Source organism: Tigriopus californicus, chromosome 4 (genome assembly GCF_007210705.1).
Source record: "Tigriopus californicus strain San Diego chromosome 4, Tcal_SD_v2.1, whole genome shotgun sequence".
NCBI lineage: Eukaryota > Metazoa > Arthropoda > Copepoda > Harpacticoida > Harpacticidae > Tigriopus > Tigriopus californicus.
Window position 1 is genome coordinate 12,433,407 of NC_081443.1, and position 14,893 is coordinate 12,448,299.

Sequence of the window (14,893 nt, forward strand, 5' to 3'; positions counted from 1 at the left end):
ATCAGAAACCATCCACCCTAAGACTCATATAATCGTTCCCTACCCCTTGGTCTGTCCGGCTGTTGGCAGCACACTCGCTTAATCTGGTCGTCTCTGTGCGATTGCAGCCCTAATTTAGAGCGAGAAGAGTTCGTAAGACATTGAGTGAACTCGACAAAGATTCCCCCCAATTTGGCCATTTTTGGTCACCACATCTGACTCAAAATCTAAACGAGGATATAGGAAACCTGTGTCTTCCCTGAAATCATCATCACCGTCATCCTCCTCATCATCCTCATCATCCTCATCCTCATCCTCATCGCCCAAGTGATTGACGGTCTAACGAGTGAGTGATCAAGTCGCCGTGTGACGAATCTGAACACGCCCCTCCACGCCCGATTCGCCTCTCCCACACTGACATCAGGCCCGCTCCTGCTACTGTGGTGGGCTCGAAGGCGCTGGTTGACTGACACATCTAGTCCCTACCCGTATTGTCGGCGTCACTGCTCAGCCTGGCGGTCTGACCCGTGATCCACCCGTGAGCCTCACCTCGCCTGGTTCGGAGGATCGCGCTTACCACAGCGGGCACGCACACTATGGCCAACGCGGGTCGGGGGTCCGGGGGCGGTGCCGGGGGTGGTGGTGGCGGTGCCTCGGGCACGCGCATGTCGCAATTCAAATTGGTCCTGTTAGGCGAATCGGCCGTGGGTAAATCGTCGTTGGTTTTGCGGTTCGTCAAAGGCCAGTTCCACGAGTTTCAGGAGTCGACCATTGGCGCGGCCTTTCTCACGCAGACGTTGTGTCTGGATGACACCACGGTCAAGTTTGAGATCTGGGACACGGCCGGTCAAGAGCGCTACCACTCCTTGGCGCCCATGTACTATCGGGGTGCGCAGGCCGCCATTGTGGTCTATGACATTACCAATCAGGACACGTTTACGCGTGCCAAGAATTGGGTCAAAGAGCTTCAGCGACAAGCACGCCCCGATATCGTGATCGCGCTGGCCGGCAACAAGTGCGATTTGGCGCAGAAGCGCCTGGTCGAGTATGAAGAGGCTAATGCCTATGCGGAAGAGAACGGACTGCTCTTTATGGAGACTTCGGCCAAGAGCGCCAACAATGTCAATGAGATCTTTTTGGCTATTGCGCGTAAGCTGCCGCGTGACGCCGATGGCGCTGGGGGTGGAGCGGGCGGCTCAGGGGGCATGCGCGTGGCTTCGGATGGCGCCAGCGGAGCGGGTGGGAAACTGGGTGGGTGTTGTAAGCAATAGGGTATCCCAGTCACGCGCTAGCCCTTAGCCCGATGGTTTCCAGTGGTTCGCCCCAGCGTTATTCCGATCATGCCTGAGCATTTGTCAACCCACACCCCTGAACTCCCCCACCCCACCTCCTCTTCCTCCTGCTCCTCGTGGGTGGCCCTCTCCGTCATGCCTGATTCCCTCTCACCGTATGATGTGCCGCATTGGCTGCCCCTCCCCCTTCTACCACTTGAAGACGTTCTGATCATTATTACTACTAAAACAACAACTTCTATTACTATTATTATATCATTATTACTATTATTACTTTTATTATCATTACTATTATTCCCAAAACCAGAACCACCACGGCGACAACGACTACCACTCTTACTACAAGTACATCTACAAGAACAAGAACAACAACATCCACTGCTACTACTTCTCTATCTGAACAGATTAGGTTAAATGATGAATAAACTACCACAAACATAATCCTAAGCCATCCCCTCAATCAGAACCAGACCAATCCGGTGGCAATATCTTATCCCCTCTATCTTGCAGGGCTTTCGCTCTTGAAAGCCGAATGGGCCCTCTCCTTGGGCTCGCCAAAGCCTTTTGTGGCCCTGCGTTGGCCCGTTCAGGGACTTTGACTCGTCTTCAGACCTGGGTCCGACCCCTACCTACCCGTTTATATCACTTGGATGGGTGCAACCAAGATGTGTTGGCCATTGCCCAATGTCTATCAAAAGAAGGGTCTAATGTCGTGGTCATGACCGGTGCCGGGGTCAGCACGCCCTCAGGGATCCCGGACTTTCGTACCCCCGGATCTGGTATCTACGACAATCTTAAGCAATATCGGCTCCCCTACCCGGAAGCCATCTTCGATATTAGCTACTTCCGGCAATCCCCGGACGCCTTTAACACCTGGGCCAAAGAGTTCTTTCCCGGCCTGCGATACCATCCCAACCTGGCCCATTTCTTCATCAAACTTCTTCATGATAAAGGCAAGCTAGTCCGACTTTACACTCAGAACATTGATGGCTTAGAAGTGTTGACCGGCCTTCCTCATGAACAAGTGGTTCACGCCCACGGGTCATTTAATAGCGCCTCTTGCGCAGCTTGTGGGCAAGACGCCGATCTGGACGAGTACAAGCAGAGCATCCTGCTCAACCAAAACCCGAGATGTGCTTGCTCCGAGAAAGCACCCATCAAGCCAGATATCGTATTCTTCGGCGAGAATCTGCCCGATCGGTTCCAGATGTTCCAAGAAGACACGGCCTTTTCGGACTTCTTGATCTGCATGGGCACTTCGTTGGAAGTGTATCCTTTTGCCGGAATTGCCGACGCTGTGCCAAGAAAAGTACCCCGACTTCTCATCAATCGGACATTGGTGGGATCGTTTGGATCACGGGAAGAGGACTGCCTTCTTTTGGGCGATTTAGTGGAGCAAGTTATCCAGCTCTGTCGGGCTTTGGGTTGGGAACAAGACTTGTTCGACCTCAAGAATGCATATGACAAGGAAAAGCAAGCTGGGCAATAAAGAACTTTCAAGAAAAGTGGATCTTGAGATCAATGGATTGGAACATATTTTTGGGGCAGGCTAGCTCAAGCTTAGAACAAAGACCCCCAGGGATTTACCAAAGGGATCCTTGGCATCTTGCCAACGTTTTTTTTTGCATGCCAAAAAATACTTTCATGCATGGGGTTATAAAACCCTGCCTAGTAACAACAACTGCGAAAGCCGGTTGAAAGGAAATGGATCGACATTATTGAATTCGTGTTCTCATGAATGATGTCTAAACAACTCAGAGTCTGCCAATGACACTTGATTGACAATGTTGTTTTGACTTGGCTGGGGAAAGTGTGAAATGAAAGTAGCGCGGGAGATGTGCTTGTTTTCCCCACACCTCACAGTTCACTCTTGCACGGACGTACTTGTATACATACGTATACTAGTATATACAGTACAGTGCAAGTGAGTAGTTTCTGGATTGCTCCACCACGTTTGGTATCGTCAATCTTCACGTCACTTGGACACGAGGTCCACTCGAAGTTCTCTGGTGATGATTGATGATGAGCATAACCAGTGGCACGTGTAATCCGAGCATGATTCAACGTCAGATGACATGTGCACTAAAGCGTTTTGTTTTTCTATTTGAGACAATTTTGCATGACCCTACTAAATAAGGTGGATGCTCCAACTTTCCCAATTCTTCTTTCGAGATCGAAGGTGTCACGTTTATGCGTTATTGTTATCGATGGTAAGCGAAAGTGTTTTGGCCATGTTTTTTTAACCATTGAATTTGAAGGTGTATCAAAACTTGAACAAGAGATGATTTTCTTTTTGAGGTAATGAATCGTGGGTGAGAGAATGATGCTGACATAACTCTTTGAAGTGACAAAGCTTAATTGAGATTCATTTAATGCACATCAAGGTGTAAAATATCTCATCATTTTAGCAAAGAAGATTGCCCTCGCATTGCAAAAAAGGTCTGCTTCACACGATTTTTGATGTTTTAAGAAACTAACTAGTTCATTTAGTGATGTTCAAAACTGTTGTATTGCAAACATGTGCTTTTCCAAGATTCATGAGCTCACACTCTGTTTGAAAACCAACAATTCAATTTGCTTTAACCCATATCCATGTCTTTCCAAAGTTGTTCAGGAATAGCACATTGTGCTTCAATTTGATGTAAGAAACTCAATTTCTTGAAAACCATCCGGGGAAACTATCCAAGTTTGTCCTATCTAATCGAGTTGGAGTTTTTATACAGTCTGACGAGTTTGAAACTTCAAACCGATTTCAGAGTAAACTCAGTGAAGAGTGGTAACTTTATGTTCCAACCTCTGACCTCAAAGCAGAGAAAACTTCTCAATGATGGATTATGAAGCCAAAGGATGGTCAATATTCTCAAAATGAGAACGAAAATAACCTTGAACCACTGGAGGATGGAGAGTGATACCAGTTGTGAGAATTGAGATTTTGAAATTCGGTCAACACATAACATTATTCATTCTTCTACGAATCACAATAAACTTGAGGATCGTTGAGATTTTGAATTTCAATTTTCAGATCAATTTAGTGATTGAGCCAAAAGTGATATCCTCTCAAAACTCACAACATAACTCTATGGGAAAATGAATGGACAAGCCTCTTCTGGGAATTGATTACAATGAGAGGGCTACTGGCACCTCAGTCCATATTCCAGGGGTTCATTACATAATAAAACATATGATCGTTCTTCGAGGTATAAAGGCTGTCGTGATTTAGAGTACCATGCTAAAACATGCTAAAAAGGAGCTCGGAGCAATTCAGCTTGTTGTGAAATGTTAGGCCTCATTCCGGGATTGTCAATTGCTTCCCCAAGACGTATGCTCTAGAATATTCATATTCGAAAAACTTTTTATTGATAATGTCTTATTTTGTTTACTCTTTAACCAAATGCTTGTTCAATCTATCTTTTTAGTCCGCAAGTATTGAGAAGACGCTATCTCTCCGCAGGGTGGCCGGGAACAACGGCTATGGATTACTTTGGCATTTAAATTCTTGAAATGGTCTCAACAAACGACCGTTGAATTCTCATGTTATGCATGCTCTCGGTCAGCACATTCCTTCCCATGCTCATTAAACATTACTCGAATCAAGGCTGTCTTGTTGAAAGGATCCAGTTCCATCAATCATTCGGGTACTTCCTTTTGCAACCACCAGAACTTCACAGTTATGCTGGGAGGGCAGCAAAGCAAAACAAGATAAATATCGGAAATTAAAACGGAAAAAAGAATGATGACGTAATCTCAATATTTTGGGGGGTCATTGGAACTTTTGGGGTCTTTTGACTTATAGGCAAGTTCTAGTACCAGCAAACAAACGTCCCAGCCAGTGATGCAAAATTGGCCTTACAAACTAGTTTTTATAAAGCTGGCCTTTCCTCACTAAGCAACGTAAAAGAAGGGTCTGCTTTTCACGGACGTGTTTGAAAGCCCCAAACTTGCATCACTGTCAGTGGTATCAACAAACAAACGAACGGGCTTGCCATGGTAAGATATGAGCTGGATTCTTCGATGATCAGCTTACCCCTCTCCTCTCACCATTGAGGCTACTGCCACAGTGGTTCAAAAGCCTTTTTGAAGTCCATCAGAAGTATCCAAACAAATCTTGGTAGCTACTCGCCATATGAGCGTTAAATTTGAGCCATAATTCAATAAATCAATAAGGTCAAAATTACTTTTTATGGTTTTTGAAAGGGTAGAAGACTGTTAAGATGGATTTGCGTATTTCTCTCAATACTTGATAAGGCTTTTTGACCACCGTGGTGATACGGGTGAGACGAGAGGAGATGAGACGACCGTATCCAATAATCCAGTTATGGCCTGGGCTTCCTGTGTCCCCATAATGGTTCTACGATTAGGGATTTTTATTTATTTTTATTCCTTGACGTATTTAAAAACATTTTGAAAATGTAAGAAGCAGTTTTTAACTTATATTTGGGTGCTTTACAGTTATCTATTATTACACTTGCGTTTTGAAACCATTGAAAAAGATTTTTCGTAACTCTGTGATTTGTTCTTGTTTTTTAAAATCTTCTGCACATATCGGAAGTTAGTCCAGGGACCTCCAGAAAGTATGTGCTGCCTTTATCACACAGTTGTTGTTTAAAGGAACTAATGCTTTCTTCACTCACTCGCCATGTCTGCCAGTTACATTTTACCAGCCAACCTCCTGTCTCATAGGTATTGGAAAATGAGTATCACTTGTTTGAAGTGAATGCGCTAACATTTACGAGTTATGGATCAGTTACTTCTTCAATGTTAGTTTCAAAATGACCGTTGTTTATTCCATTAGCTTGTCCCGCACATGTTTCTTCACTTTTATGCTCTTCTATCTCATCTGCAAACAACAACTCTTTCCTGCCTTTATTTCGTTGGACAATCTTATCGATCTCCTTTATCTAATGTTAACTTCTCTGCTTGGTTTCCAGAATTCTAACAAAAGAGTATTTAGATGGGTTGTGATCAAAGATTCAAAATGCTCCCCTGAGAGAGGCAAGAGGGCTAACAATCATTTGCTTGTTAAAATGTAGTGGTAACATAGTAGACAATCAGGAAACAAATATGCAAATATGAGATTGAAAACCCTGTTTCCTTGGTAAAAATTAGGATTTTGAGTGGGAACTTTCACAAATAAGCTTACATGACAAAGCTGTTTTTCTCCTCCGTTTAAGGGATAAAAAGCAGTGTTAACCTTACATTTAAGATGTTACAACCAAAAAATGAGCAGCTTTTTTCCGCCTAAATAAATGGACAACGGCCATTCTAATTATGATTAGGTGCTGAATCTTACAGTTCTGGGCAAATATGATAACAATATTCTTATTGCGACTCTTAGTCATGTCATGGCGTAAAATATAAAGGAAAGATGGTTTATAAACATTACACAGACCGTAAAATGTATGAAAGAAACATGTCAAATATGGTTCATCCCGGAAAACATGACATTAAGAGGTATGATAAGAAATTAAAGGTGAAAATGTTGTGGTTTAAGTAGACACACCCGAGGCACAAAATAAATTTGGTTTTATATTTTTCCTCAATTAGGATTGTTTCTCCAAGCATTGCTTCTTGAAAGGGAAAGTCGTGTGACTTCCGTCTCGTTTAGAGGGAAGTTGGAGTTACTGTCAAGTCATTATTGTTTTTACGAGAAGTTTCCATTTCCTTTTAGAAGTACGCGGCCAAAGTTGATTAAATAACAAGTCGAGGGAAGCTAAACTCCATCTGGGTGGATGTTTTGGATTTTATGGGTTTTGAGGGTTCTTCCTCTTTTTTGCATAGAATTCTTATCTTTCACAGGAGAAACAAAAGTCATCGTTTTTTCTTGACTACCAAGACAACCACTAATCCATTGCTTCAACTGCCTTAGCAGTATTGAATCAAAAACTTCTGCGAAAAAAATCGCTGTTTTGCCTCTTTAAATTTAAACAGGGTCAAGTGTTCAACATGGACCAACTATTTAAGTGCAAGGAACTATAAAGCTCGTAACATTAAGTACAGGGTGCGTAACAAGTTTTGCAATCCGAAAAGGATATAATAGTAAGGCTGAGAAGGGGTATTATGCAATAGCTCAATTTAAGAAAAATTGAGGCTCAAGAATATTGAAGCAAAATACAAAAAGCCCCTTCTATGTACCTTCCTATGTTTTCATGATAGCTCATGAATTCCGAGGGATGTCTCTCTACCGCGGCATCCAACATCACACATGGGAATTTGGTTAATTGTCTCAAGGATTTTATAATAAATCAGAAGTATGTTTTGTTCTTGGTCAATTTTTGAACGACCAGTGTCATTTCCTCCTACAAAAAACAAAAACAACTTAATTACCATCAATACTTTGATCATTAGGATTTCCAAAGACCTGTCATACCCTTGTTGCATTTCTCCCAAACAAAGATTGCCAATCAGTCAGTTTGATTGTCTTTTTTGCCTATTGATATGTTTTCATAAAAACGAGTTCATGAATCTTTCAAGCAAACTGAGAGGTCTCAGGCGCAACAGAAAGATCGATAATTGAATAACTGCAAGTTTACTTTCTAATTGTCCTAAAATTTATATTGCCGAACTTATTACGCACCCTGTAATTCTTACTTTTTCAAAAACTGTGCTATTTCTTCGCTTATGCCAATACCAAAAAAAGTCTTTGATATATGAACCGGCATCATTTTGTTAGATTACAGGTTCTTCCTGGCAGGGCTTGTTGCCATTTGTGAATCACACCTCAATCGCAATTTAATAGCAAATTTGACGTTTGGGATTGAACTAACCCTGGTAACACTAAAAGTCCGAATTCGTTCACCTTTCATTACGTTCTCTTGCTTATAAGATTGGCAAACACCTGAGTCAAGTCTTTTCATTGAGCTGAAAGTGCTTACATACTATTCCATGGACAATTACAGTTCATCTAAACTTTTCAACGCGCTTCCCGCCCAAAATCGGCCCGTTCTGGGGACGAACAATGGGGTACCCCCGCATGGTTTCGTGAGTGCATATTTTGAGATGCGATTTGTACCCAGTTGCACCCATTGAGAGTATCAGATAGTTTCGTGAACGCACATTTTGAAATGCGACTGGATACAGTTTAGTACTGTCGCATTTCAAATTTGCGTTCACGAATTGTTGGAATTAAAAGCAAGTCACGTTTACAGAACCTACTTGTAAAACTGACCTCCAGAGTTGACCAACAATTGTTGCATAGCTTTAAGTTCTAGATCCTTTATTCGGCCAGATCTTTCGTAATCACTTTGTAGAAATTACACTATAACACATTTTCCCGTCCATTATGAATCGATTTCTCCAATTGCCCTTGTACATACTGTACGTACCATTTTCCTTGGTACGTCATCTTTTTTTATGTCTTCAGGTTTAACTTTCAAGGAACTCATTTTTGAACATTCAAATCTGTTAACGTCGGATTGACATACTTCAATCGAGTGTGACCAATGGAGTTGTTCGTAAGTTGGCCCAGAATACCCGGAGTTTCTAAATCTGAACCACTCATACCATCTGTCTATGCTTTTGAGATTGCGTTGTGTTTGCCCTGTTTCCTTAAGATGAATACACAAGCCCACTCAGTTCAGTGGTACGCACACTATGTCCATCTGCTCAGACAATACTACAATGAACAAGAACAGTCGAGCTCTCCTAATTGTTCAGATCTCTCCATGTGATTCTGAGTCACTCTCTCATCCAAGCATGGGCCACACTATAAGAACAACCCTGGATATGTTATCCTTTGAGCAGAGCCTTCCTTCCCTTCCCTCACACAGGTAGATAGGTAGATTTGGTTCTTTCGTTTGACTCATCACTTTTTTGTGACTCGCCGGCTTTGAGGATTCGAAGTGGAAGCCACGCAAGTGTAGCTGGAACTACGTAGTGTACTATGTAGTCAATATTGGCAAGGAAAAGGTCCCGTTGGTTCTTCCATTTCCATGACTGTGGGAGAAAAAGAGCACCTCGCCGAATCATCTTCAGTTAAAGACAGAGAGCAAAAGAGAATCAAATCCTGAAGTGGATGGAGCAGTGAGAGAAATGAAGTGATTGCCTCCGCTCTAGTGATAGTCATTCCACTTTTTGGTTGGGTGAGTCCGTTTTTCTTGGTTTGTCATACTATGCATATGTTGAGGGTTTTAGTAGGACTACATAATAAGTGTCCTAAACTTGGGGAGACAAATTTGGATTTTCATCTTCAACCATTCCTTCCACGTGTTCTTCTTCATCCGAACTCCCAAAAGAAGATGCTCCTCCCAAACATTGTTTCATCGAGCATTTGATGGCGGGAATCACTCTGGACCGCCACGTCTGAAAGGCTCAAGGCTCAAGGCTCAAATCCCTTTGAGTTGACCTTTGGTCCTTAACTTCTGATTGGCCGTCCATTTAAGCTGGGACGGTTGCATTTGAGACCACTTTTCCAAATTGTCTGTAAATTGACCAACTCTAGGTCTTCGATTTAACTTCTGGGACAGAACCACTCCTAAAGTGGACAAGGTGGCGACGGGCGAATATATGCATTTTCGGTATCAACTATCACCGCTATCATCGAAAGTGTAGGGCTTAACCAGATATGGACACCAAAAATGTGCATTGTGAAAACCGTAAAAGTAAATGAGCCGGTCCTCTTTTTTCAACTTCTTAATGCAATTTGAGCATTTTCCTGTTCATAGCATTGACAGGAGAAGTTTTTTTTTACGGAAAGAGCTTGTAATCTAGATAATCCATGACGGATTGATTTAAGTGAGAGATACAAATTCCTGACTTTAGCATCTCTATCATCTTCATAGACGTTCTTGACACTAAATCTTGATAGCTATCATTTTCCTCATATCGCAACAAGCCTACCAAAGTAAGGCTACTAAAATTTCCAACATATTGGAAAGCTTCATATGACATTGAATATTATGGCCATATTTGAGAATGCTTCCATCCCTGGCTAATGGTACATTCATACCAAATTTGAAGATCGTTCATCCCTTAAAAAAAGGGCCACATTTCCATCCGCTTTCTATTTGCTATTTGCTATCTGCAAGTCGGCATAATTTGGCCCTTGGATCCACTTGACTTGAAATGAGAAATACCCGAGGACCGCCATGAGGCAAACCACATTCTGCACAATACCTGCCATTGGTTCAATGTGTCTATCTATCCTTGATATTTTGCAATCCTTCCGTTCGACTCTGACGTGAAAAACAAAATACCGGTTCTTCCTCAATCACCGCATTTTAGGTCTCCTCCTTCTTCTCTTTCTCTTTCACTCTCTTCTCTCTCTTTGGTTGCTGTCTGTGGTTGTTCTCGTAGGTAGGGAATTGTACGATGAAGCGGAAGCTCCGAGACTCCAGAATTGGGAGATCGGAAAGGACCTTGAGCCAGGACACTTTTTGTCTCGAAATTCTCAATTCATTATTATCAGACACACACACACACAAGCCATGAACCGTGCGATACGGGCTGTCTTCGACACCAATTTGACATGCAGGATGTTTCTAATAGCCGGCTAAAGAACCAAGGTTTCGTCACACTCGTTATTCAAGTTTGCGGCAGGAAGTCACGGAAAGTTGAGCGATTTGCTCCGAGCACCAAATAATGGGACAATATACTCCTTCATTTAACGACCTCATGGACTCAAAGTCGACTTTCCGAACGGATTTAGGGTCTTGTCCATTTCATTGGTTAACTGAGACGAGGTTTTTTGTTGGCCAGCCGATTTTGCCCTTTTTTAGAACTAGAGATTATTGGATGGACGGAAGAGCGAGCATTTATGGGGAGGAGAGAAAAGGAGGATTCCATTAGTTTTGGTACGTTTTTGAAAAGATGACATCACGTGTAGTACAACTGCATCGTAAGTCCTCGAGTGTTACCATTATTTATTACATTTCCCAAACGTAATGACTTCTACAAAACACATCAACCAACTGTCACGCCAAGAATTTCTAACGTGGTTGCACTTCTTACATCATGGTCCAATTTTGGTGTATGCGCCTGTGTTTCTCGTAGAGTTTCCTATCTACTTGGACAATCCATAATTCATCAGCTGTAGAAATTGGACAAACGGAAACCAGGATAATGGGGTCGGTAGTTTGTACTAAAGAATTCGATTTCACGGAAAGGTACAGTTCCATCCAAGCGCGAATTCAATTTCATAGAACTATCATTTGTTGAGACTATCTCATTCTTTGAAGATGCTCATAGCCAATAGAAACGTGTGTACAGGGATCCAAATTTGCAGTTCTATTTTGCTCGCCACAAATTTGCCAATTTAGAACCAAAACAGAGTGGGAAATCTAGAGCATTTTCAGAAGGAAGCTCCTATACATGATTGTCAACTAAAAGATAATAACGTACATGTTGCCTTTCCACAAGGGAGGAGGCTAAAAATGGATTGATCTTGTCTCATTCTTTAAGCTCCTTGACTTCTGAAGATTACGCTCTTATGGGTAAAAGGAAAGAATCGAGGTATTTCTATTTTATTCTGAAGAGTTCGTCAGGAAAAAGAGGTATTTTAAGACTTTGCGTCATTGACTCGATTATGCAACATATTTTCCCTCACACACACCTGTTTTTCTGCAACATTGATGCCAATCAGCTTGGCCTCTTCACTTCCAGTTTTCTCTCCGAAACGCGAACCTAGCATCTTCAAAGAAGGGAAACTTGTAGTGACCAAAGAAACAGCTCTATCCATTAAAACGCTAACGGCTCGACGACTCCCCTCCTCTTTTCCTTGTTGTCTTTCATTGACTCGGGATTTGCATTTCCAAGATCTTTTCACAGAGGGGATTCCTCGAATTCCCCACAATTTCCGCCCCAAGAGCCCATGGACCTCCATGAACGTGAAGGAATTCATTCCCCCCTAGCAAACATCGGCGTTTTTTGACGCTCCTACGAGTACATACAACTCCTACAGATCGTCCATGGATGCATGGAGGCGTCGAGGAATTAGGCACCTGTGTTTCAGATGGATTTCTCATGGCTTTTAGCAAGTCAGGATAAGATCGCAAACCTGCCTGAGCCACATCAACCACTGGTAGTACAGTAGTGTGGTACCTTAAGCTCACTTTTGGTATGTGAAGAGGCAGAAAATTTCTACTTTTACGTCCACGCGAGAACCCCGGGCACGTCTTCATTCGGCGACGACAACGTGGAATTGCTGTTCGGCACAGACTCCAGAACATGTAGAGCCAGTAGTGATAGCAGATCGTTACCAACGTGTTCATCATGTCCACCCTGTGTGCATAAGAAAACAACATTGTCTTCTTTGCCAGTGTGTCCAGAGGATTTGAGGAGCTTGCCATTTGGAAAAGGCCGTCCAGTAATTGGGGATTGACCTCGATCGATGAGAAACTGTGACTTGGTGTGTTGTACTGTACAGTCAGTGTTCAAGAGAGCTACCAGAGACTTGGTGAATTGGAGAAAGTCCAATTGTTAAGTACGAGTAACTTAGAGTTTTTGGATATTTTCCTTCTCGAGTGAAGAGTAAGTTCGTTTTATGGTAGCTTTTTCAAAGACCAAGTGACCTAATCAATGGTGATGGCCACTAATTGGTCAAAGTCAAGGCTGTCACTCAATGCCAGATATACAGTTGTGGACCCATTTTGTCCAGGATTAGTCTAGTTATTTAACCTCATATTTTTGGAGAGCTCAAGTCAAGTGAAGGAGTACTTGAAGACTTCAAATTGACACCGACTGATATTGGGATTTTTTTTCCCAGACATCGACAGAGAGTCAAGAAAACATCCAGAAAGTTTCTACTTTCTAGTTGAGGGTGATTTAGGTGGGGACGTTCAACTGCTTCTTTTGTTGGCGTAAAATCGCTTATGGTCAACGTTTAAAACGTGTTCTCTTGCATGCAGTTCGAGATTTTCTCCTGTTAAAAATGGCCCCCTGTAGACAGATTGGTGATTGAAACAGGAATGACAATTAGATGGTATTTCAAACAGCCGCCAGATTTGAAACGCGCATAATTTCCGCAAGATCGTATAACTTTCCAACTTTGAGACCGTTTAGGAAGTAAGCGTTATGGTAACTCAATCATGTGGCAAAAAAAAAAATATTTGACAAAGATTTTTTTTCTGGCTATCCATAAACCATTGAACTGAATATCTGAAACGATATGAGGATCAAGGAAAATCGATCAAGGCTCCTTTGACAATCCTTATTGGACTAACATTATCCTGGTCCCCCGAGAATGGCTGATCTTACTTCGGCAACTGATTTGCTTACCAAATTCACTACTTACATAAATGCGAAGCATAACCGTACAAAAGATATGAAACTCCAGGACATGACAGAAAACAATCCTGTATTCATGGAACTCGGGAAAAATTATGCTTTCAATAACATCATCGTACAATACGTACATTAGTTGTCCAGGATCCACCATCTCAAATCTCGTTAAATTTCCATCTTTCAGGTAGTCAAGACTTCCCAATGGACTAAGTCAGTTTTGGCCGCGGCGATGTTTTGAAAAACCCAATTCTCTTGGGAGGCAGTCCATCATAGATAGCGGAATTGTGAGTTGACCTTTCCAATAATTGACCACGAGAATGGCCCTGGATTATTTGACATCCCCAGTACCCTCTGGGTTTGGCCTGAAAACCACCGTCTTCAAGCCATCAACTACTCAGCCCAATTTAGAACTTGCCTTGGAAAGTTTTCCAACAGAAATGTACCAACTCATCCATAAAGACCCGCCGTCGTCGTCTTCTTCGTCGTCGGCAGAGCTCCTTGTTCCCTCCTTAACTTCAAAGACAATGGAACTCAATGACGAGCAAGATAAGAGTCTGGCCACGTCCAGATCGCTGACAACTACTTCCTCTGGTCCCACAAATGGAGCCTCAGTACGTAACGATAATAAGGACAACGCCGAGTTCAGTCCCAGTTCCAGTTCCACGTACAGGTCCAGTGCCCAAGAGACCCCCGCTCTTAAATATGATCCCTGGAAGGACATCTTTCAACGCGGAGATTTCGAGTCCAATCTGCTGAGTGACAACAAGAAACTAGATAGATCCACCATTGTTTATTACGACAAGGATGTGCCGTCCGAATACTATGAGGAGACTTCGGGGGAATATTACGACGAAAACCCACAAGAATATTACGAAGACGGAGAAGAGCCAACCAACGAGGCTCAACCACAAGGCCAACCACATTCAAGACCAAACGATCTGAGCACAAACGTATCGGAAAAACCGATCGACAAATGGAAGAAGCCAAGGAAACGACAGCCAATTTCACAACGTAGGAAGGACGGCACGCCTTACGATTTTTTGGGACCAGAAGATTACTATGAGTACAATAATCCACAGTACGATGGGAATGCGATCGACCGATTTCAACAAGGAGGAGGTCGGCCACCCTTGGATCATCAAATACAACCGTCAATAACTCGCAGGGTGGCCAATTTCATTTTCAGCCCCTCTTTGCTCGGTCTGGTTGCTGTGATAGGCATACCAAGTGTGATCATTCTACTCTATTGGCTCTTTGTCGAAAATGGACCCACACCCGTAGTTCGAGCTCGCTCTGAGAATGAGAACGATCTCTTTGACGGACGATTTGTTTTAAAGACCCTTCTCAGGTCTTTTGTGAGTAGTCTCGACTCCCTGAACTCCCACGAGGAGATAGTCAAAAACTAG

At 42.8% G+C, this 14,893-nt stretch overlaps 3 protein-coding genes across 7 annotated transcripts; all 3 read left to right on the forward strand.

The window, feature by feature from the left end:
* Positions 1-204: 204 nt before the first annotated feature.
* On the forward strand, positions 205-1,707 carry LOC131879210 (ras-related protein Rab-5C-like). Its single transcript, XM_059225454.1, has one exon. It carries the CDS (start codon positions 576-578, stop codon positions 1,248-1,250), a length of 675 nt encoding a protein of 224 aa, XP_059081437.1. The 5' UTR covers positions 205-575; the 3' UTR covers positions 1,251-1,707.
* A 96-nt stretch (positions 1,708-1,803) lies between these two features.
* Positions 1,804-3,421, forward strand: LOC131879209 (NAD-dependent protein deacetylase sirtuin-3-like). Its single transcript, XM_059225453.1, has one exon. It carries the CDS (start codon positions 1,804-1,806, stop codon positions 2,758-2,760), a length of 957 nt encoding a protein of 318 aa, XP_059081436.1. The 3' UTR covers positions 2,761-3,421.
* A 5,535-nt stretch (positions 3,422-8,956) lies between these two features.
* On the forward strand, positions 8,957-14,893 carry LOC131879534 (uncharacterized). Of its 5 annotated transcripts, none has more exons than XM_059225884.1 (2): positions 8,957-9,349; positions 13,672-14,893. In XM_059225884.1, the coding sequence occupies exon 2, from the start codon at positions 13,805-13,807 to the stop codon at positions 14,891-14,893; it is 1,089 nt and encodes a 362-aa protein (XP_059081867.1). In that variant the 5' UTR covers positions 8,957-9,349; positions 13,672-13,804. The 5 variants fall into 5 exon arrangements, with proteins under 5 accessions (XP_059081867.1, XP_059081870.1, XP_059081865.1 ...); XM_059225887.1 differs by lacking the exon at positions 8,957-9,349 and adding an exon at positions 10,949-11,059; XM_059225882.1 differs by lacking the exon at positions 8,957-9,349 and adding an exon at positions 12,243-12,734.

Bases quoted from the DNA above. Each gene is read 5' to 3' on its own strand.
- LOC131879210 (XM_059225454.1), top strand. From the start codon at position 576: ATGGCCAACGCGGGTCGGGGGTCCGGGGGCGGTGCCGGGGGTGGTGGT.
- LOC131879209 (XM_059225453.1), top strand. From the start codon at position 1,804: ATGGGCCCTCTCCTTGGGCTCGCCAAAGCCTTTTGTGGCCCTGCGTTG.
- LOC131879534 (XM_059225884.1), top strand. From the start codon at position 13,805: ATGGCCCTGGATTATTTGACATCCCCAGTACCCTCTGGGTTTGGCCTG.